At 37.3% G+C, this 23,265-nt stretch overlaps 1 protein-coding gene across 1 annotated transcript in view; it reads left to right on the top strand.

Moving 5' to 3' along the window:
• The window catches only part of VPS13B (vacuolar protein sorting 13 homolog B), a 310,137-nt gene that overhangs the window by 273,455 nt on the left and 13,417 nt on the right, over nucleotides 1-23,265 (top strand). The window contains exons 51-59 of the mRNA XM_015813428.1: nucleotides 2,057-2,245; nucleotides 2,977-3,123; nucleotides 3,962-4,245; nucleotides 8,417-8,544; nucleotides 8,842-9,041; nucleotides 11,804-11,919; nucleotides 13,323-14,146; nucleotides 18,833-19,009; nucleotides 20,761-20,931. Coding sequence (XP_015668914.1) covers nucleotides 2,057-2,245; nucleotides 2,977-3,123; nucleotides 3,962-4,245; nucleotides 8,417-8,544; nucleotides 8,842-9,041; nucleotides 11,804-11,919; nucleotides 13,323-14,146; nucleotides 18,833-19,009; nucleotides 20,761-20,931 — 2,236 coding nt within the window. The remainder of the gene's footprint in view (nucleotides 1-2,056; nucleotides 2,246-2,976; nucleotides 3,124-3,961; nucleotides 4,246-8,416; nucleotides 8,545-8,841; nucleotides 9,042-11,803; nucleotides 11,920-13,322; nucleotides 14,147-18,832; nucleotides 19,010-20,760; nucleotides 20,932-23,265) is intronic.

The raw sequence follows: 23,265 nt of genomic DNA, 5'->3' as shown, positions 1-23,265 counted from the left end.
AAATTTAATAAAACACCCCTCTAAGAAGACACGTAATTTCCTTCTTCTTAGTTCCCTCAGTGCTGTCGCTGAGTGCCACCTCTCGGGGTTCCAGACCCCTTCATCAAGGCCGGCCCTTAGAATCGTGTTGGGCCATGCCTGCGCGATGGGGGAGTCGCGCAGGGCCAGCAGTTCCCTCCTGGAGTACAGTCCGAAGTCGCATCAGGAGGTCCAGCAGCAGAGTAGGGGAGGGGGGAAAGTCCTCGTGGTGGTAGTCCTAGTCGGGGGCTAGATGGATTAAGAGAAGGCAGCATAGTTCCCAGGTCTTTTTAACCCCCATAAAAAGGGGGGGGGGGAAATTGCAGTCAAAATCAGCCGGCCCCAGCAACGCAGGCCTCCAGGTACGCCAGACCCCAGTCGCACATAGGGCACAATGCATCTTGTTTTTGTTAGTAGCTACACAAGTAGAGAATCACATAAGTAACAAGTGGGGGCATTTGTCTGCTTACTCTCCAGCTGAAAATTGGCCCACCTATCCAGTTAATTCTGTTCATAATGTGGGACAAACAGTGAGAAGTCTCTTTAAGATCAGTGACAACTTCCATTATTTGAAGTGTGAGGGATTTTTATGGGAGTTTTGAAGTTGAGCAACCAGGGCTACTATATTGGCTAATGTATGCTTTGAAAATGTTTCAGAATTGTTTCAAATTTCACACAAGCATGGCACATTCCTGTTTTTATCAGAGTAGCACACTTTTTCAGGTGTTGTATTTAATAAACTCTCTCATAAATGTTAATGTGACTTTTAAAGCATTAGGAGTTATAATGTCCTTCCTTTTTTCTATTTTTCACAGAAAATCTATTTTCACATACTTTTTAATACCAGAGAAGTGCGACACTTGTGCAAATTCCAAAGTCTTTCTGAGGAATCATTTCTGAAATGTGCACAATTTTTATATTTATTCCTTTATGTTCCTTAAACAAATAGGATTAAAACCTTTAATATAACTTAGCTATCTCTAATTATGTATGTAGGTCAGATTGATTTGTTAATATAAAATATTTCTACTTAACTTTTTGTGCATGGCTCTCTGATGCTTTCTCTATTTAGAATTTTAAGCTATATCTTTGGATGTACAGAATTAGTCTTAGCTGTGAATCATACACTTAACTGGGTAGGAGATGTAGAAGTTACTTGAGTGTCTCTTCTACAGCAGGGGTCCCCAACCCCTGGTCCGTGGCATACCAGCAACCGGTCCACACAAACAAGCAAAGCCCCATCCACGGGATGCAGGCAACACACAAAACCACGCCCTCTCTGGTCCGCGGAAAAACCTCTCTCCATGGAACCGGTCACTGGTGCCCAAAAGGTTGGGGACCTCTGTTCTACAGCATATAAACATATTGGTCTGTTTATCATACTAAGTTACCATTGCACAAAGCTTTGCATAGTGTGGTAGAAAAAATGAAGCTTTGAAAGCTATATCATTCTGGGTTTCAAAACCAACAGTATGAATGTTGATAGAAACTTACAAAGACCTTCATCTAGGCAGAAAAAAAAAATCCAAGGCCCATGCATAGTATTAGGGACTAATACTGGACAGTGGTGGACATGAAAGGGATCTGGGTGCTTTAGTAGGTCAGAAGCTGAACATGAGGCAACAAGGAAGCAGCAAAATAGGCTGCATGGACAAAGTTTAAGTGTCAAGATCTTCCTTCCTTTCTATTATGCTTTGGTTAGAACATATCTAAAATACTGCTTTTATTTTGTATATGCATTTAGGGAAGTAAATCAGAGCATAAACAAAGAAGGTCAACCAAGATAGGTGATCTAAAATAAGAACTTATTGAGGAACAGCTGGAGGAGTTGGGTATGCTTAGCCTAGTAAAGGCAAGATTGGAGAAATAAAATATTTATCTTTATTTATTTTATATTTATATTTATCATACTGAAGGACTGTCCTGTAAAAAAGGTTGCAAAGTTTATTTGGGATTATATAAGTCTGGAAACTCCCTCTGTCTAAATATCAAATGGAAGTACTGAGAAATGGAAGGGTAATCAAATATTCTCTTTCAGGAAGCTTTCCAGATTGGAATATATTGGGCAAACAGTAATACTGTGCACAAGTCAGTCGCCATTAAGCTCGTTCACAACATGACATCCCCCAAATGGAAAGATGGTGACAATGAGGAGGTGGTAACACTGGATGAAGAAGGATTTGTGGAAGCAGAGATCAGACTTGGAGCTTTTCCAGGTCATCAGAAGGTTAGTCCTACTAGAATTATATCCAAATCTTTAAAAGCAATAAGTAGAAAAAATGTGCCTGCCGTTAAGTTTTTTAAAAAAATATCTCATTCAAAAATTGCTAAAAAAGATATGCTAAATTTTAAGTAATTAATAGCCGATTTTTCCAAGAAGGCACTTTTACTTGAATGGAAGCCCTTTACTGTTGCTCCTCTGCCTATTACTTAGAAGAAAATAATTTGGTTTCTAGTTCTGCCATTTAGTACAACCAGGAATGGAGAACAAAATTCTCCATTTATGCAGATCAGATCCCATTTCTCAACTGACCTGGCAGACAGGATAATATCAAAAGCTCCACCTTTTATCATTAGTTTGTCTGTACAGGGAGCAAAAGGCCCAAAGAATGGTTCTGAGGGCTACTATTTTTTTCTCCTGTTGTGGCTAAGCAAAGATGTTCCTGCTTATGAGCAATAAATGAAGTAGTAGAAGGTAATGAAGAAATGGAGAACTGTCAGTGAAGTTACAGAGATGGAGAACTTCCTGTCAAGGAAGCATCTCTGTCTGTTTCTCTAAACTTAATGAAGGGAACACCTTAAGAAAAATGACAATAGATTTCAGAAGAAGACTATGTTGGAAGAAGGTAGGATTTTTATATATCTTTTTCCAAGACAAGTGTTTCTCTACTTTTTTTTCTAGCATGAAGACAAAGGATTAATTATATATGCCTAACCTTCTATTACTTTATTCTGCAGTTGTGTCAGTTCTGCATTTCTTCCATTGTTCGACGTGGTATTCAAATCCTCCAGATTGAAGACAAGAGTATAATTGTCAATAACACCCCATTCCAAATCAGTGGCTGGCCGCTGTACTCTGCTATGAAGTCCCAGCTCAGGGAAGAGGTACAACTTTGATTACATATTTCTTTAATATATGTTCAAGCTGTTTCTCTAAGCAGGAGGAATTTACAGGAGGAGAAAGTTAAGTTATTCCAGTTAAAAGATAGATTCCATAATATAGTCAGTCATGGAAATGAAAAATGATTGTTTGCCAGGTCCTAGTATTAGTTCTGCCTGGCTCTCTTTAGATACTTAAAGCTGCTGAAACAGGAGTAGCAGAATCTGGAATAACTATTGACCAGTTCTAAGAATTACGTTACAGCACTTTCATATAAGGCGGGTACATCTGCTGACAGCCTGAAAGTATGCAGCACCTCAACACAACTCTGTTAGTTTATAAGCATTTTCCAAGCTCTGTATACAAAACATGTGAGTAAAATACATTTGAAATGCAGAATGCCACCCTTTCATAAATCCCTTCCTTAGAAACCAAACAAATAACATGTGGCATTCCTCAGTGCACTTTATATGACTTGTCTTGATTTTTATTGAAGTTGAGGCATCTGCTAGTGCACCATTATGCAAAACATATTGGTTTTTTCTTTTTACTAAGAAAAGGTGTGTGTTTCCCAATTTCATTCAAAATAATGTTTTTCAATAAAATAATTCTGTGAGCTGCAAACTACTGCTGAAACTTGTATATTGCTGTGCTTTTCCTCTCAAGTTCTCCATCATTGGAATAATGAAATTCAAATATTGAAGGACCAGGACAAAAACTTTATTATACATGGAAAAGCAAAATTCTTCAGAAGTTTACAATACCAGTTTGTCAGATATTCCAGCAAATAATAGTTATGTACTCTATTCCTTTTACTTTTTTTCTTGCCCTTTTGTTCCCTAGTTTTTACCATCTCCAGACAGCAGAATATTTAATGTTGGTTTTGCTATGGAGTCAGATGCTGCCAAAGCTTGTTCTGTGCTTTACTGGGACTTGATGCCTGACATGAGCCAATTCATTTCTGAGGAGCTTCCCATTCAGAAGTATATGTTGCTAAGCTTCAGACACAACACAAATGGTCCCGACACTCCATGCTGGAGCTTACCAGCTGTCATTAGACAGGAATTCCCAAGGCAGAGCATAGCTGTACCTGTTGGTAGTAGAGATGAAAATGGATTCTGCACCAGGTATGTAGACTGTATGTGAATGAACCTTTCATTTAAGTAGAAACAGTGTTTGATATTGTAAATTCAGTTGTACTTTTCATATAACCCTCTTCACACTATTAGAAAAAGTAAAGATATATTTTGCTCACAGTATGTGTTCACTGTGTGTTTCCAATAAGGAAAGGAAAGGGGAAAAGGAAATGTATAATATTTTATTGGACAGATCTTTTCTGACACGGTTAATGTGAGCCAGAGAATACCACAATTCTGCAAAACAAGAATGTTCTTTGTGGTTACACATGTAGGTTCCCTACACCTGTGCATGGCACTCTTGGGATATCATGGAGTTCAGCTTTTGACAGGCTACATTGTCACCACTATTGTCTATGATGCAGCTCAAAGATCATCTTGCTATTCACTTTAGTTCTTTCAATCACTGAGCAGTTACAAAAGCTGTTTCATGTATACATATATACCAGAGAGGAAAGTAGCAGTAGCAGCACTACAGTAGCTGCGTTATTTTTCTGTGCTTCTAATTATCTGAAGTAATAAAAGACAGTGTCAAGAAATTGATACAAAAATATAGTACAACTCAGATTAGTATCTCAGCTAAAATATAAATGTAAAGGTTTTCCTTATCCAGTTGTGTATGCCTCTAAAGGGCAGCACTCATCTCTGTTTCTTAGGCAAGAGAGCCAGCTTTGTCCAACGACATGTGGCCAGCATGACTATACGCCAAGGTGCACAGAACACTATTGTGGTCCCACCAAAGTAGTACCTATTTTGTACTCGCATTTGCATGCTTTCAAACTCTAGATGGGCAGGTGCTGGAGCAAGTAATGGGAGCTCATCCTGTTGTGCAGCACTCAGATCTTAGCTTTCCAGCTGACAAGCTCAACCTCTTTAATCCCTGAGCCATCACGGCCCTGAACTAAAATACAAGGCCCCAGTAATCTATATGGCTTGTAACATTTAAAAGCATAATCAGAGTCTATAGCGGTACATTTTGCATAAAGAATTAATACTTCAGCTAGGTTCAGAAAGGGCCATAACCCACCTCACAGGGTTGTTATTGTGGGGAAAATAGGAGGCAGTTGTGTTGGATGCGTTATTTGTAAAAATTAATAAAGACAGGACAGAAACAAACAAAAAGTAAAATAAAATATATGGAACAATATATTTTCCTGTTGCAACTGATTTCATCAAATGCAAAGAGTGACTGGGCTGATTAAATATTTCTTATGATGAAGTGCACTGCTGCTCACAAAAGTCAATGTCTTTTAATAAAATGTATTCATTGGAAAAGAAGTTTCCAGATTCCTTCTGATTCTTTGCCACCATAGACATAATACATATCTCTTCCTACATGTTGTTGGCAGCATATAAATTAAACAAACGAATATAGTTTTATCCTTAACACCATAAAATAGCAAATTATCTGAAACCATAGAAACATGACACTTCTATCAGAATACCTTAGTCAGAAAATGAAAGCTACTCTTGATTACTACCATTCAGTTATAAAATTTGCTTTCTCTTCAGAGATTTACTCAAGTCAGTGCCTTAATAACTCCTGAAAGCACTAGGAATTCTGGTGTGGGCCAATTAGAATTGGATGCAAATTCTGCCAAAAAATGATATAGACCTATGATATGTGCAGCCTCATATCACATAGGAGATGCAACTATTAACAGTAGGAATAGAGGAATTGCTGTTTGAATGATGGGGACATGTAGTAATGTACTTGTTACATGAAAAAAGTGTCCTCATTTCTTTCATATTTCTGCTTTTCATTCCTTATATATGACAGCAATCAATGATGCAAATGACTTTGTTCTCAAAGCTTCAGATATTTTGAGAACTGTGAGATTTTCATAATCCAACCTCTTCCTCTGGGTGTGTTAGATCTCTTCCAATGTAGTAGTTGAAGAGAAAGATAGCTATTTACAGTTTATAGCTATTTACAGCTATTGTACAGTTTATTTGAAAGAAGAACAAATGAGAAGAATATGGAAGAAAATTAATGAGGCAAGTGATGATCTGGAGAATACAGAAGGAAAGTGTCAAAGTTTTAAAGGCAACCTATATCCAAAGTTGCCTTCTCCTTTGAAACTAAGCCACTCCTTACAGTAAAAATTCCATTGCTGATTAGAAAACTTGATTTCCATTTCCTGTCCCGAAACTGATTTTGTTCTTAGAATATGCTGTAGATATAAATAAGAAGCTATATAAAGTTAAGTAAGATCAGAATCAACCATATGGTATTGCCTTTAGAGTAATCTATGTGGGAGATGCTTTGAAGACAATGAATTTCAATCCCTAAGCATTGAGGAGGGGAATACCTTATATCATTTCAATCACTCAACAGTGACTTCTCTGGATGATTTATGAAGAGTGTGGCTGAGCTTCAAGAGATTCCAAAATATGCCTTAGAAAAAAAGTTGCTGACAAAACACAGTAATCCTACCAGACATCAGCAGGACACACTAGCAAAGTTCTAAAGCAGTAAAGATTCCTGGCTCCAAACTTGATATATTTTGTATTCACTTATTTTAAGTTTATTCTCTGCTTTACAATAAAAACCCTGTGTAGACTAGATATGGATGCTCGATAGACATGAGAGCTCAGTTATTTGCTCATTTCTCCTTAAATAATAGATAAATTATCTTCTTTTTTCCAGCTGCATACTGAGCACAATATTTTCATTTTTCTGTGTTCATATGTGTTTGTATGCTATCATTTTTGGTATAAAATGTGTAGATTATTTTTAAAAATGAACTCAATTTATTATAAATAGACCCTGGATAATTGTTCTATTGTAACATTGGCTATTTATTTCAAACAGTTGGCCATTAAACTAACATAGGAAACTACTAATACTGAATCAGGTCATTTTCCTCACTGCCTGCTTTTCCAGAGTAATCTTGGATTTTATTCATGGAAAGCATATAAAGAAAATAAGTGACTCTTCCAGCACTGAAAATATGTAAGAAGATTTTAGCATGCCACAAGAATGTGGTTCAAGAAACATTCTAAATAATTCTTTAAAATTTACTTTGATAGTATACCTACATATTGAAGAATATTATCAATTTCTATGATGATGAATAAAATCCTTATATTTTTAATGAAACTGATTAATATTCTTGAGCAGTGTTAGGTCAAACATTATTTAGAATAGAGAAGAAAAAACTATTTGTTTGATTCAAGTTCAAAAATAGTGCCCAAGTTTTTCTTTCACTAGATCTTTTTAAAATCAGGCATTCATTATATTTATAGGATACTAATAAATATTTTTGAAATATTCAACAAACTATTTAATAAATAGGACCATTGTTAAAAGTGTAAGAATGCATTCTTAAATTGAGTCCAAAGCAAATTATCTGGGATTGACAAAACCTTATAGTTTTAGATTTTGTTATCTGGATGAGATTTATGCCAATAATCCCATATTTCAATTACTTTGTATATGTGGGCACTAAAAACTGAGAATATTATACACTAAACATATTTTGCTACTCGTATGTTACTCTTAAGAAAAGTTGTTTAGACACTTTGTTGAAAGGAATCTCTGATAAAACATTGCTGGAACAACTGTGAGGTACTTTTAAATAATAATATAACCAATTGGTTTGCTTTATTTGCTATTGTTGCAAAAATACATGAAGGAATGTTTTAAATTAATGGCTGTAAGTATTAACATGCTCATTCAATTTGATTAATATATTTATATATATATATAAATTATAAGAATCTGATTTCATTTATATTCCCATATGCCAGTCATTCATGATGCTAACAAATGTACATCTTACTTATACATCTTGCTTTTTATTACTATTTTGCATTTATTTAATATAAGTGGTGTTTAGTGCTGGAAAGTTCTTTGGAGTAGTCACATTAATACTACAGAATTGCCCTTTTAAATGAAGGACATCTTTAGGGGAAATATTATACATATGATTATATTTTCTCACATGAAATCTTTTTGTATTACAACTACTTCTCCATTTTGTTTTTCTTTCTTAAGTTTTTCATAAGGGTAATGTTATATTCTTTAAGATAGGAGGATTTTGATTTTAGGTAGAAAAATTTCAAATAATTATTCTTTAATATCTTACTAAGAAGGTACAGTTTTTAACTACAGATGAACTTTTTTTTAAAGAAGTGTGTAATTTGCATTCTTGTTTAGAGCTATAGCACTGACTTACCAGGAACATCTTGGGGTGACATACTTAACGCTATCAGAAGATCCTAGTCCTCGCATAATTATCCACAACAGGTGTCCTGTCTCACTGCTTTTGAAAGAAAACATCAAAGGTATGTCATTTTTGTTGCTACAGCATAATGCTTCAACCATTTAATGAAGAAGCTTGTGCTTGTTCTTCCTTGTCATTTATCCAAAATGAAACATATTTAAGCCAAACATTAGCTTCCGTGGGCAAGGAAGTAAAGAGGAGATCCATAAAGTAAACAAGGAAATGATATGTACTGATAATCTGTCAGATAGAGTTTTTTACAGGCTAGATTTGCATGTGCATATTGAGATATGGAATAGCACCATAAATTCAGAGACTGCTCTTTAAAGTGCCTATTTGATATTTCCTTAAATTCTAGACACACCAAAGTTTGCTATTTACTGCAAGCGTATTCCAGCTGAAAGTTCAGTGCACCATGAGCTTTATCATCAAATTGCCAGCTATCCAGATTGCAAAACCAGAGAATTGGTTCCTAGCATTCTTTTAAAAGTTATATCGTCAGAGGAACAGGCAAATGAATGGAGTGATTCTGTTGACATTAATAACCAAGGAACACAGGTTAGTGGTTTGGTTGGGTTTTAAATTGACTGTGTTGCAGCATAAAGTATTTTAACAATAAAAGATAACATTTGCATAGAGCAGATTATAAATCCACAATAATAACATAATATCTACAACTTAAAAACAAATAAAGGGCCTGAATGCATTTCCTTGTAGCAGAAAGGATGTTGTCTAGATAGTCTAGATAGGTATGCTAATTTTATATGACACTCTTCTATTTTATTTTTAAAAAGCAAGAAATATATACTATGAAAAAGGAGAGAGACTAATAGTTTGGTCCTCCCAAGAGATGCTAAATGTTCCTTCCTTAAAGAATTGTTTTTTCTATTGTGATTAGTGATTTTCTACCTTAGCAGAACCGTATATGTAAACATTTTTTGAGTTTCAAAAATAAAGCGGAATCAGTTTATAATACCTTATTGATTTGAGGGCAGTTCTGTTACCATTGTAAAGATAGAAATACAATCTTTTTCCGGCTTTTAAAAACTGTGAATATTTTTTTTTACATTTTATTCTTCGTTACATTTTTCAATCTCATTAATCAACATGTGCTTTCCATTGTTCAGAAACATTTGTTGTTTTGGGTTCAATGTTAGAAGCTAAGATTATCTTATAACAATTTTAAAATGCATGCTTTTTTGGTGCCTTTTAACCATATTTAAAATAGAGTCAGCAAGGGATTGTGGAATGGTATCATTTTTCTGCCTCAAATCAACGTTCCTATCCAAAGTCTGTTGGGGAGAGATGAAGTGATAAAGGTATCACTTTAACTTTTTAAGAGTAAATATTAGCTCCCACATTGGTGATTACTTTCATTTTAAATATTTAACAGTGGCAGAACTTGTTTTGCCGAAATCTTGTATTATTTAGTCGCACCATGAATATATATAAAGTTTTACAGAGCAACAGATTTAAAGAAGAAAGGAATCCTGGCCAAGGATTTTCCAAACCAAATGTTGCTAGTGAAGAGATAAAGGGAATGAGAAAATATAATAAAAGAAAACTTATAGGGAGGTGAGAGGAATAATAAACACAACACTACCAAGGGATTATTATCAGCAAATGCTGTATCTTTCCCAAGTTAAGCTAAAAAATATAATTCAGTAAGCAAATGCTGTTTATTGCTGAACAAACACTTGGATCATAGAATTGCTACCAGAAGAAGAAATATTATCTCTTCCCTTGGTCTTCTCCTGTATTGTCCAGGATTGTGGTTTGGGACTGCGTGGTTCCTCAGAAGATCCCTTAGTAAACATTTTGAAGGGAACAAAGAGGGCTTGGGTGGAAAAAGGATTTTCTCAATATCAACCTGTAGTCAGAGAAATGATGCCACTTTCAGTCTATGTCTAGGTTTCCCCAGTGAAAGTTCACATTTTTCATGATGTGGATGCTTTTATCCGGAGAGCATCAGCTTCCACTGCTTTTTCTGCAGGTTTCATTTTCTTGGTTATGTATTAAAGTTCAAAGAGCTTTTGGTTACATTATTTAAAAACTTATTTGCCAAATGGAACTCTATCTCGAAATCAGAATATTGAAAAAATGTGCTATCAAGTATATAATCATTTCTCAGAAAACACAGAACTTGCAATTCCTTTGCATTAGAATTAGTTAGTTCTGGTTGTAATTTTGGCACAAAAATGAAAGCAACTCCGATATCATAAGATCGTAAGCTGTTTGCTCTTTCAGTTGAGCCATTAATTTAAGTGCTCTTTCTTCTTGTAAGAAAGCTCAGTAGATACTAACTGAAATTCCCATCTGCCATTTGCTATCAAAGCCAACTTTGGCTCAGATTCCAAAGCATTCAGAAACAGGCAGGAGTTGCAAGGGCAAAAAAAAAAAAAAAGCCCTTTTCACAATGCAAGTTTAAAAGCATACTTAATGAAGGCAAATGTCTGTAAATCTAAGAAACTAAATAGTAGAGCTTCCTCTGCTATGTTTATTTGACCTGAGGAATTAATTGCCATCAGGAAATCTTCAAAGAAATAATTCAGCAAGATGTTATTTCATGTTTCAGAAGAGGTCTGTGTCCACTAATAACACTGGTAAGCCAAGATAAGTGTAATCTAGAAACAAAAATAGTAATTTATCAAGCTTTTAATAACATGGCTACATTTGAGAAAAGCTTCCCTTTTCCATTCCCTTGATTAGGTTAAGCATATTTCAAGCTTTTTACCTGCCTCAGAAGCAGTGATGTTTTGTCACTGGTGGGAATATAGATGTCTGAGTAGACCAGAGCTACTGGACAAATTAATATCAGCACTTTTCAGTTTATATATGTAGTGATACTTTTATTTTCAACAAATCTATGAATTTAAAAATTATTATAATTTTCAAAGAGCAAAAGATGATTCTTTTTTGAGTTGGGTACATTCTTGTGCATCCATGCTGGAATTATTTGAACTGGAGAACCTCTGGAACCAGAGAAAAAAAGAAATGCATCACAATGTAGTATCAGATCATCAGCTGGCACAGTGTTTCAGTATGTAATTTTTAGAAGTGGCTGTACAACCATGTCTTTCAATATGGCTAAGTATACTTTCATGCAAATGTTTAGCCAAATGCTCTGTCTTTGCTAGATGATAAAATCCAGTGTAGACAATTATTCTTATGGAGGGAAGATGGGACCCTGTGAATTAACCCTAACTGTTATTTATATTTTCTTAGAAACAGTCATTATCTCTTCTGTTTCAGTGTTAATTTTAATGAATCAAGGCAGAGCCACCTTTGTTAGATTTCTAAGAATTATTTATTTTTCACAGATTATTTTCTTAACTGGGTTTGGTTACCTTTATGTGGATATTGATCATCAGTGCGGGACAGTAATAATCACTTTAACACCTGAAGGAAAGCTAGGACACCAAGACAGTTTGATCAGGTATGTTAAAACTGCTTGGAAAGAAAATTGTTCTGGATAGCTATTTAGTCCTCTAGGTGTGAAGTGACTATTAAAACTAGCACAACTATTTGTTTTGTTTGGTCTAACTGCACATGTGAGTGGTGTATGTTTAGAACACATGTTAACATTTTGTATATCATTGTAAGGCATGACAATTTAACATCTGAGGTCATGTCACCAAAGGATAAACATGAAGTGCCTGTTATAATAAACAAAACTCAGAGAAGACTCACACATTTCAAGTTTATTGGCCAGATCAGCAGACCTTTCTTGCACCTAACTCCCATTGAGGTCTGTGGGAGTTCTCATTCATGATGCAGGACAGAAGAATGATCCAATACAGACTTTGCAGTTGATCATCTTTATTACACTGCCTTGTGGCCCCAAACTGCAAAATCTCTGTTGTGAGGTTTATAATATCACCCATTCGTATCTGCCAAAGTGCTTGACTTTATTATAGAGAGCACAGAAATTTTATTGCAGGCTTGTTTGTGTAGTTTTAAAAGATCCTATAATTAGGAATCATCATGAAATTAGCAAGTATCAGTATTTACTGTTTCACTTGCAGTTAAGCTTGGCAGAAGAGTGGCTAAGACCGTGAAGCAAGCCAGCCTATCATCATTTTAAAATATCCATGGTGATTTAACGGGGGGAAATGCGGCTTCCATAATGTGACATTAATGATCCATAATAGAAACTATTCATATTTATTATTTACTTATCAATCAAATTTAAATGTTGCCCATCTCATGGAAAGTGACTCTGGATGGTGTACAACAAAAGTCCCCAACTCCTGGTCCACAGCCTACTACCAGGCCATGAGCCTTTTGGAACTGGGCCGTGGAAGTGGTGGGCGAGCATGCGCCTGCATCCCCACTTGTGAGAGCAGCTGAGCATGTGGAACCATCCCCTCTCCCTTCCCCCGGTCCGCAAAGCTGAAAATGTTGGGGTACTCTGGTGTACAACAATTCAATAAAACAATAGATATATAAAACAATCATAAACCTATTATTTTAAAAACTATAAAGGCAAAGCTAAAACAAAAACAGAATAGTATATAGAGGTTTTTCAAACAGCCCAAGATATAACAAGATGTGGGGATATTTTCCACTGATTGCTTTATTTGCCATTTACAATACAAACACAACTGAAAATTGCTATGCATAAAATATTATAAGGAAGTTTAAACATAATGTTACATTAAGAATTAAAATATGCACTTACGTTAAATGGGTAGGGAAGGTGTAGCTTGGCACATACAATGATATCTGTTTGCATAAGTTGACCAAATCCTCATGTTCAGTTCACAAAAAATTCATATGCATTTTATTTTTTTATTTGAAACTGGAGGAATCTTTATGATGTTGTTTTGTCTTATACAGAAGCCAGGAGCAAAGCCTTGTGTTTAAGTTGTTTATTAACCAGCTGAGCCTCACAGTGTATGATGACATCACGAACCCTAAAGTATCATCAGAACTTCTGCGATTTACAGTAGACTACATTTATCTTAATATGGTTCCAGTTGCCAGCTACCTTAGACCTCTCTTTCATAAATTTCAAGAAGAGTCCACCAGTGGCCTTCAGCAGTTTTATATTCTCCAGATTTACTGTGGAGACTTTCAGCTGGACAATCAGCTTTACAACAAGTCCAATTTTCATTTCCCAGTAGTGTTGTGCCAGGGAGAAAAAAATGAAACCATACAGTGGGCTAAAGTCTATAACCTTACGCTTTCCAGTAAAGACCTGGAAGAATGTAACAAGAATGCATTTGTAAAACTTTGTGTCACTTTGTCAAAAGAGCAAAATTTATTATTCCATGTGAACGATCTCAATTTTGAAATGAAACCAGCCAGGTTATATGTGGAAGACACATTTGTGTATTACATTAAGACTTTATTTGAGACCTATCTTCCAGACAGCAAAAGCGTTTGTCACTCCGCAAAAGCATTAACTGTGAGCCAGGCACTGCCAGAACAGGTGAGGCAGCATGCAAACGCTTTAGTCAATCCAGTAAAGTTAACGAAGCTGGCCATCCAGCCAGTAAACCTCTTGGTGAGCATCCATGCTTCACTGAAGATATATATTGCTTCGGATCACACTCCTCTCTCCTTTTCTGTGTTTGAACGAGGACCCCTTTTTACAACTTCCAGGCAGCTTATTCATGCCCTGGCCATGCATTATGCTGCAGGAGCACTATTTCGAGCAGGTATGTTGTTGTTTTTTAATAGTTGTATACATTTTTAGGTTAAGTTTACAATGCATGGCTGCGTTTCTGAAAGACCCCAATAGAAATTATGCTTTGTCCTGCGCTGATGACCAAAAACCATATGGTTGTCCACCCAACTCTTTTATTAGAGATACCTGTTTCTTTGGGAGAAAAAAAATCAGGAGGAATCTGGCAGAACCTTTTCCAACTAACAAGTTTTATTAAAAGGCATAAGCTTTCATGAGCTGCAGCACAAAGATGATTAGAGGACTGGAGGCTAAAACATATAAGGAACGGTTGCTGGAATTGGGTATGTCTAGTTTAACAAAGAGAAGGACTAGGGGGGACATGATAGCAGTGTTCCAATATCTCAGGGGCTGCCACAAAGAAGAGGGAGTCAAGCTATTTTCCAAAGCGCCTGAAGGCAGGACAAGGAGCAACGGGTGAAAGCTAACCAAAGAGAGAAGCAACCTAGAACTAAGGAAAAACTTCCTGACAGTTAGAACAATTAACCAGTGGAACAACCTGCCTCCAGAAGAGGTGAATGCTCCAACACTGGTAGTTTTTAAGAAGAGATTGGACAGCCATTTGTCCGAAATGGTATAGGGTTTCCTGCCTGAGCAGGGGGTTGGACTAGATGACCTCCAAGGTCCCTTCCAACTTTATCATCATCATCATCATCATCATCATCATCATCATCATCATTATTATTATTATTATTATTATTATTATTATTATAGATGCAAGATAACTTGAGGAATGACCATAGCTTAATATATGTTCCAGAGAGCGTAGCTAAGGTTACAAAGTACTTAGAATCGCTTCTTACTTCTTACTCATGGAAATGTTATTTTAAATATTAGGTGGGCTAAATTGAAAACATCCTGGAAAAAGGGAGAGGCAACCAAACTGTTTCCATGCTGTTGCTAAGAAAATTTGCATTACCTATTCAGATAGCAGAGGTCGGGGGATTTTTCTTTTTATTGTCAGCATGCTGATTGCGCTGCAGCTGCAAAGTAACAGTGCTGTCTCAAAGAATATTGTCTTTAACTCATCTGAAAATGAGAAGAAAACTTAGTAATATTAAACAGCAAAAATTATTTGGACTTTTATGGGGTATTCACAAGCCTTGACACAAATAGATTCTACATTCTGATTGTCTCTTTGCTGTGCTAGCCAGCTACTTAATTCGAAATTCCAAACCGTTTCTTAACATGATCTCACAAAATGAGTTTTCTTTTGTGGCATTATTCAATTCATCTCTGTATATTTGAAGCAAATTAGGCCATTGAAAACTGTTTTCTTGTTCAATTTCTCTTTGGCTGCCACTTATGATTAGCAATGTGTCTTTCTTCATAGAATCCTCACACTAGACTGGCATGCAGATGTTTATTGTCCTTTGATCTGAGCAGTGTGTTTGTTTTTCTGATTCTTTGCTATCCAGGATCAATACTGAGCAAACAGTCTTTTAAATTAATGGCTAGCTTGTCTTACTTCCATACCTGCACAGTCACAAAATGACTCAATCTCTGTAACACATTTTTATATGCAAGTATATACATTGCATTGAAACAATTGTTTTTCTCCATTCCAATTCTTATGACCTAGATCAGGGTTGTCAAACGGCCGGCCCACAGGCCGGTTGCATCGTACGGAGGTCGCGCCCACCCTAGCTCCGGCAATGCAAAAAAAGTCACCATGTGTCGTGACACGTCAAGTGACGTGGCGGGTTTGACACCCGTGACCTAGATCATTCTAATGTGTGCTGTCAGCCACGATGTGAATGGGTGTCAGAGGAATAGCTAATTTCATACACATTCAGAGACCCTGTAAATGTTGCCGGACACACATCCAGATTGGTTTGAGGAGTCCTTGGTGCTGTCTGAGCTTGGTTGCTTTCTTGCAGACATTTTCTTATCCAAACTAGGTTATGTAGGTAATAAAATGTCTGCAAGAAAATAACCAAGTATAGAGAGCAACAAATATTCTCCTTTATTGGTGCCGGATTGGTCTGTTTATAAGAATAAATGGACATTTTCCCCCTATGAATTGGTAGAAAAGCAAACCATAGAAATGACCCATTGTTCACACCTGTCTTGCATGCATAGACTCCCATAATTATTTTTAGTTCAGAAGGAATGCACAGCAGGAGTGGGGCAAGTCCACCACTTGAGGTCTTAAAATGCCAGTCAGAATGGATAGTGAAAAAAACAAATAATCTATGGATATATTTTTTTCTTCCTTTCAATTGTGTCCAGTTCTTAGAGACTGCCTGGACAAGTCCCTGTACTTTTCTTGGCAAAGCACCTGTTAATTCATTCAGCTCTGCCAACCGTAGGGAAATCTTTCCTTGGGACACCTCCACCATTCAAATGTGAGCTTACATTATAGGCCAGTGGTGGCGAACCTATGGCACGCGTGCCAGAGGCGGCACTCGGAGCCCTCTCTGTGGGCACACGTGCCGTTGCCCCAGTCCTAGGCCTTCAGCTGGGTTTTATAAAACCTTTTCACTTTAGGCCTCCGCCGCCATGTGCAAAAAAAAAAAAGATTCAATCAATCAATTTCAACTTCTCGCGGGGAAAAAAATGATCTTGCAAAGTTGGAATTGATTGATTGAACTTTTTAGTCCCACCCAGTCTGCCATTACCACTGCAGCCACGCCCAGCCAATGGGCCACGCCCAGCCAATGGGCCATGCCCAGCCAATGGGCCACACCCACCCGGCACTCGACAATGCATGTGGGTTTTGAGTTGCAGTTTGGGCACTCGGTCTCTAAAAGGTTCGCCATCACTGTTATAGGCTATCTCAGGTATATAAGCCTTCAAAACATTGAAAATGTTATAGTTACTATCAGCATAAGTGTTAATAGTACTACTCCATAAAAGTCTTGGACTCAATGTCAGATATTGTCTGACTTAATGAGCCAGCATGAAAATATGATCAATGAAATTATCTGAAAGGTGGACCCTGGGTTAGAAGGTTTGATATCCATGCAAATCTGGGCATGCATGCACATCCAGTATGTTTTCTGAAAACAGTATCCTGGTGGCATGTAGCCCCTTGGAATAATAGCTGATGGCATTATTGCTTGTTTGGAATTCTGAGACTATTTGCAAGAAGATAAAGAGTTCTTTAAATAGTGTTTGCTTGTGTGATACACTGCAGGGTTGTTTGTTTCTTGTTGGATATAGGCAAATAATTGAAGTTATCTCTTTTATTTTCATGATGCTTTTGTGGATAGGTTTATTCAATTATTGAGACTCACTGCAAAGTCTCAGGAATAAGCACACGCTTGATATATGAGTACCTGGAAAGGAGTTTCATAGCAGAATCAAAGGGACAGAGTGGACTCTTAACTATTGTAGCTTATGTAATGGGTTTTTTTAAGTTGTCTTAAAAAATAACAGAATGAAAAAACGTAATATTGAAACTTTTTTTTCTTATTGGCTTGAAAGTCAATTGGTATATCAAATTACTAGACTTTTCTATAACCTTGTAAGTTGATCAGTATAGTAAAGCCCTCTCTCTCACTCTGGAATATTTTTGTATCATAAGTTGCAAAAATACTGCATTAATTGAAAAGAACTGGCATGAGAAATTGTCCTGAGAAATTGTCCGTCTATTGTAGCTGCTCAGCTGATCATAACAAGTGTGGACAGCTAGTCATGCCTTCAGGCAGGTGTAAACCTAGGTCAGGGGTAGGCAACCTCGGCTCTTTTATGACTCATGGACTTCAACTCCCAGAATTCCTGAGTCAGCTATGCTGACTCTTCTAGTTAGTTTGACAGGAGTCTCTTTGCAATGTCCTGGCTGCAGAAAGTCTCCTAGGCTTGGTGGCCTTCTGGTCCTTCTGCCTTCAGAACTAGCATAGCTGCAACATGCTCAGAGTCAGGCTCCCTGCCAGCAACCGTAACTTTGTGTAAGAAACTAAATCTTGGAAATTCCTCCACCCTCAAGCTCTTGTGGGGAACTGTACAAAGGATCCTCCCTCTGAGTAATTTAATCAACATGCAAATGCCATTTCTGTTTACACAGTGATGTTGAGCAAGAAGTCATTTATCTGGCCATAACTAGACTCCACAGGAAAGTGATCAGCACAGAGCTGTTGGATGGATTAAAATAATTCCTTGTGCTTGTCAAAAACCTGCATCCCCTTTCCCAACACCCCATCAAGCAGCTGACCTTCACGCTCCCCCAAGGCGGGACAGTGTATCACTGTAAACTAGCTGTCATGACTCTTCTGCTGTGTGGATGTGAAATAACAAAGTTGCTTTGGGAGATGTAAAGCCTCCAAAGCAAAATAAGCCTCTGGTCCTATTACTCCCAGCCCTCCGACTGCAGTACCCATCTCTCCACACATAGCTTTCGCAGAAATACGGGAGGCTTATGGAAGGAAGTCATTTGAAAGTTATTTGTGTTTTTGCCAGAGAGATTTCTTTGATTTAGAAAGCATGAAAGATTGCCGGGGCTGAATCTGTAGTGGATGAGCTGTTTCCCGTGTTTTTCTCAAAGGAAGTTTATGATGTGATAAATTTCAGTGTAAAAAAAAAAAGGGGGGGTGAGGGGATGAGAGTTAGGGGCTTTATTCCCCCTCTTCTTGTTCTTTTTACTGTAGCTGCAATTTCTGTGAAGTTAGTGTGAGCCTCAACACATTTTTTTTTTTTTTACCTTGCTGTTGCTTTGCAGGATGGGTTGTTGGATCTCTGGAAATTCTTGGCAGCCCAGCCAGTTTGGTGAGAAGCGTTGGGAATGGGATTGCAGACTTCTTCAGGCTTCCCTATGAAGGTCTCACCCGTGGCCCAGGGGCCTTTGTTAGTGGGGTCTCCAGAGGAACCACGTCATTCGTAAAGCACATATCCAAAGGTATTTATCTTTTCTTTCTAATTCCACTGCATTCCCATCAGTTGGGGGTCTTAAAGGAAGGCATCAGACTTTTCAGATGAACTTCCTACCCTCAGCTTNGAGAGAGAGAGAGAGAGAGAGAGAGAGAGAGAGAGAGAGAGAGAGAGAGAGAGAGAATGTATTGGGGGGAGAGGACCTCATCCACTTTTTCTATTCTACTATTGTTTCTACTAGTGACTTAAGCTTTCCCACATGACCATTTTGTAATGCAGTAACTGAACAGAAACGTTAAAGAAGTTCAGAGTTTCTGCAGTACTTCAGAAATCTTACACCACATTGCCTCATCATATGTAGTTGAAAAGATAATAATAGACACTTATTAAATATTGCTGAACACATTTGTAAAGCAAGCACACATCTGGCTTTTCCTGGATTTGTGTACAGACATAGCGCCATCTTGTGGCTGCCTAGGCCAGCTGGAAAATAGAAAAGATTCAAAAGACGGAAAAAATGCTAGGTTGCCAGCAGTTCAAAGCACTATCAGATTGTCTCTCCAAATAGTACTATTATTTGCGGAACCTTCATTAGCTGGTTGCTTCTTGATTTAGGATATGGTTTAAACAACCTTTTCATAGCCAGACAAAATCATGCTTGTTTCTGCTGGATGCTGAAATTTTTTTAAAAATGGAAATTCTTCCTTTTCAAAACTTGGGGAGAAAAAGCTAAGAACTGTACTTAGTTTTGGAAATCCCTGGAGTCCATTATAGTTTTGTTGTACCATAGTTAACAGCAGGCTTCATAATAAAGGCTACTGAGTGAATTAAGAATTGGGGACATTTATTATTAGTAACATTTATTAGTAGTAGCTTTTTATTATTAGTGTGACATACCACTTTTATGTGGTACAAGTCTTGATTGTAGTAGTTTCCGTTATTTTTAAGCAAAATACAGGGAGTCCTCGACTTGTGATCACAGTTGGCCCAAAATTTCTGTTGGTAAGTGAGACATTTGATAAATGAAATTTGCCCCCATTTTACAGCCTTTCTTTCCACCGTTGTTAAGTGAACACTGAAGTTGTTAGGGAGTCACGCTATTCTCCAAAGCGCCTGAAGGCAGGACAAGAAGCAACGGATGGAAACTAATCAAGGAGAGAAGCAATCTAGAACTAAGGAGAAACTTCCTGACAGTGAGAACAATTAACCAGTGGAACAATCTGCCTCCAGAAGTGGTGAATGCTCCAACACTGGAGGTTTTTAAGAAGAGACTGGACAGCCATTTGTCCGAAATGGTATAGGGTTTCCTGCCTGAGCAGGGGGTTGGACTAGATGACCTCCAAGGTCCCTTCCAACATCATCATCATCATCATCATCATCATCATCATCATCATCATCATCATTATCATTATTATTATTATTATTATTATTATTATTATTATTATTATTATTATTATTATAGTAATACGATTGTTAAGTGAATTTGGCTTCCCCATTGACTTTGCTTGTCAGAAGGTTGCAAAAGGTGACCACACGACCCTGGGACACCGAAACCGTCCTAAATATGAGCCAGTTGCCAAACGTTTGAGTTTTGAACACATGACTATAGTGACGGCACAATGGTCGTAAGTGTGAAAAAAGGTCATACGTCACTTTTTTCAGTGCCATTGTAACTTTGAACGGTCACTAAATGAACTCTTGTAAGTCAAGGGCTGCCTGAAATAACATCTCTTGCCCTTTCCAAATTAACTGGGCATTGACTCACCTGTTTGCCTTCAGGTACGCTAACATCCATTACCAACCTAGCAACAAGCCTGGCACGAAATATGGATAGGCTTTCCCTGGATGAGGAGCATTACAATCGGCAAGAAGAATGGAGACGGCAGCTGCCAGAAAATCTGGGAGAAGGACTAAGACAAGGCCTTTCCCGGTTGGGCATCAGCCTTCTGGGTAAGACACCCTCTTTGGTCCTCATTATATGTCCAGCGTTTGGGAAAATGGGATCTGGAAATATCTGCAGGGTGGAGTTAACGTTTATTTGGTCTTTTCCTTTTGCCAACGTCAGTAAAAAAAAATTTGACTTTGGTTTCCAATTCCAGATTCTTATTGAGTGAGGGCAAAAAAAAGTAGGGCATGAGAGAAAGACTGGCAGAAGCAAGATCTGTGTGCCCCATAGTGTAGGCATTGCAGTCTCAGCTTGGCAAAATACAGTTCCTCCACTGTTCTCAATTCCTCTAGTTTTTCCATTTAACCGAAAATGAGTTATATATTCCCACATCGATGGGGATAAGAAAATTCATTTGAAATGAACGCTTGTGTCAGAGGTAGCCACTGCCAAGTGGAAGGAGCCGAGGCTGGGCAGGCAAAGCACAGTTAGAAAGTAAGGCTGTTGTTGCCTTGGACAGCAGTTAAGTTATGTTCTCAACTGTGATGGGATCCTCCCGGGGGGACCCAGTGTGTGTTTTGGGATGGGAGGAAGCACATACATTATTTTCCTGTATTATTTGATTTCCTTTCCCTAGCCAGGCCCTGGATAGGCTGATTATTCCTGGCAAGAATTCTGCCTGAATCATATCGGACTTGCAGGAATGACTGCCTCTTCTCCCCTCCTCCCCCCTACCCCATCTCATCATCCTAATCTAATCTGAGAAAAAAAAAAGAGCTCCGAAAAAGCTCTGGTTTCTGGTAATTATAAGTTTCTATAACCTTGGAGGGGAGCAGAGACAGGATGTTTTAGCCATCTGGTGAGACCGATGCTAGAGGAAAGCTCCATTTCACAGAGCTGTATATATAAGCAGCAACAGCATGTGAATTATACACACTTGGGGAACAGATTATTTAACGGGGAATCACAGAGTAATCTAATTCAGAAGGAAATCAGGTTCACAACAATGACTGCCTGATGCCAAGGCTCCAAACTGTGGAGAGTTTGTATAGAAATGAATTTTGTTCAGCCTCTGGCTTTAACTTGTTTCTCCCCCGTGTTGCTCCCAGTATGGACTGAGTAGATCATACTAGAGCCTCATGCTTAGTTAACAGGCAAACAGCTTTTCCTGGGAAAGGAATACTCTGTTCAGTATCACTGCAGCAAAGTAAGTTTATTAACACAATTCACTGACGGTGAATGGAGATGAATGCCCATTTTAAAAAAATCAACATCAAAAAGCCACCAGACACTACCTGCCCCAAACTAAAGGTTGCAGAAGAATAATACTTAAACCTGTATTATATTGTTTTATTTGCATGCACTATACGGTAGGCTCGTGGAAAAGACTTGGATCTTTTAATTATGTGAATGAAGACTTTGCAACATATGGGAGCATGCACAAAGCACCTGTATTTGAATCATTAAAAGGAACTGGTTTGGAGGGTGGGTGTGTTGGGGGATTTGTGCAGCAGCTGTAGGAATTGTTCCTGGCTGTCTTCACGTGTGCATTCATGCAAAGCAACTTATGTTCCCTTAATATCTTGTAAATAGTAGAAAGACACATGAGTTCCATTTCTTTCAATGAAAAGTAATAGTGTGGTTTTCTGATGTTCCCGTTGCTTCGTAGCTCTTCTATTTGCTTGATTATAAAACATCTGGGGGCACCAAGTTGGGGAAGGTTAACTTAGATGCTTGTTTTTGTTTGAAAACCACTAGTTCAAATAGCAAATAAACGTTGATGAAAAATATTTCTTCAGCAAAAGATGACACATTGTGCCAACTTAATTAACCACTATATAGACATTTCTGAAGGGAAAGTAGGATTTAGAATTATGAAAGAAGAATGTACACAGACTTTTTTTTTACTAGCCAAAAAAATCACAAATATGTATTGCTTGGCAAATGCTTTCATGGGATTATGAGACCACATTATCACCCTGTGAGATCAAAGTGACTAGAAATAAGCAAACATAAAAGTTCAGAAGAATCTTGTTTGAAAATATTATTTTCTGTTTCTTAAAAAAAATCCTTGCCTTGTAATTCAATATAACAACATAACATAACATAACATAACATAACATTATTGTACTGTATTGTATTGTATTGTATTGCATTGTATTAATTAGATTAGATTAGATTAGATTAGATTAGATTAGAATAGAATAGAATAGAATAGAATAGAATAGAATAGAATAGAATAGAATAGAATAGAATAATTTGCTAAATTTAAGAAGTGACTCTGGGCAGCATACAACAATCAAATTAAATAAATAATATAGAAACAATCATTTAAAAATAGAGAATCATTATTGAAAGTTAAACCATTGCTAAAAAAATTAAGTATGCAAACCACAAGT

Source organism: Protobothrops mucrosquamatus, unplaced genomic scaffold (assembly GCF_001527695.2).
Source record: "Protobothrops mucrosquamatus isolate PMUCROS unplaced genomic scaffold, P.Mucros_1.0 scaffold_69, whole genome shotgun sequence".
Taxonomy (NCBI): Eukaryota; Metazoa; Chordata; class Lepidosauria; order Squamata; family Viperidae; genus Protobothrops; species Protobothrops mucrosquamatus.
Note: the sequence above shows the minus strand (reverse complement) of the source record. Positions and strands in the feature narration are given on the sequence as shown.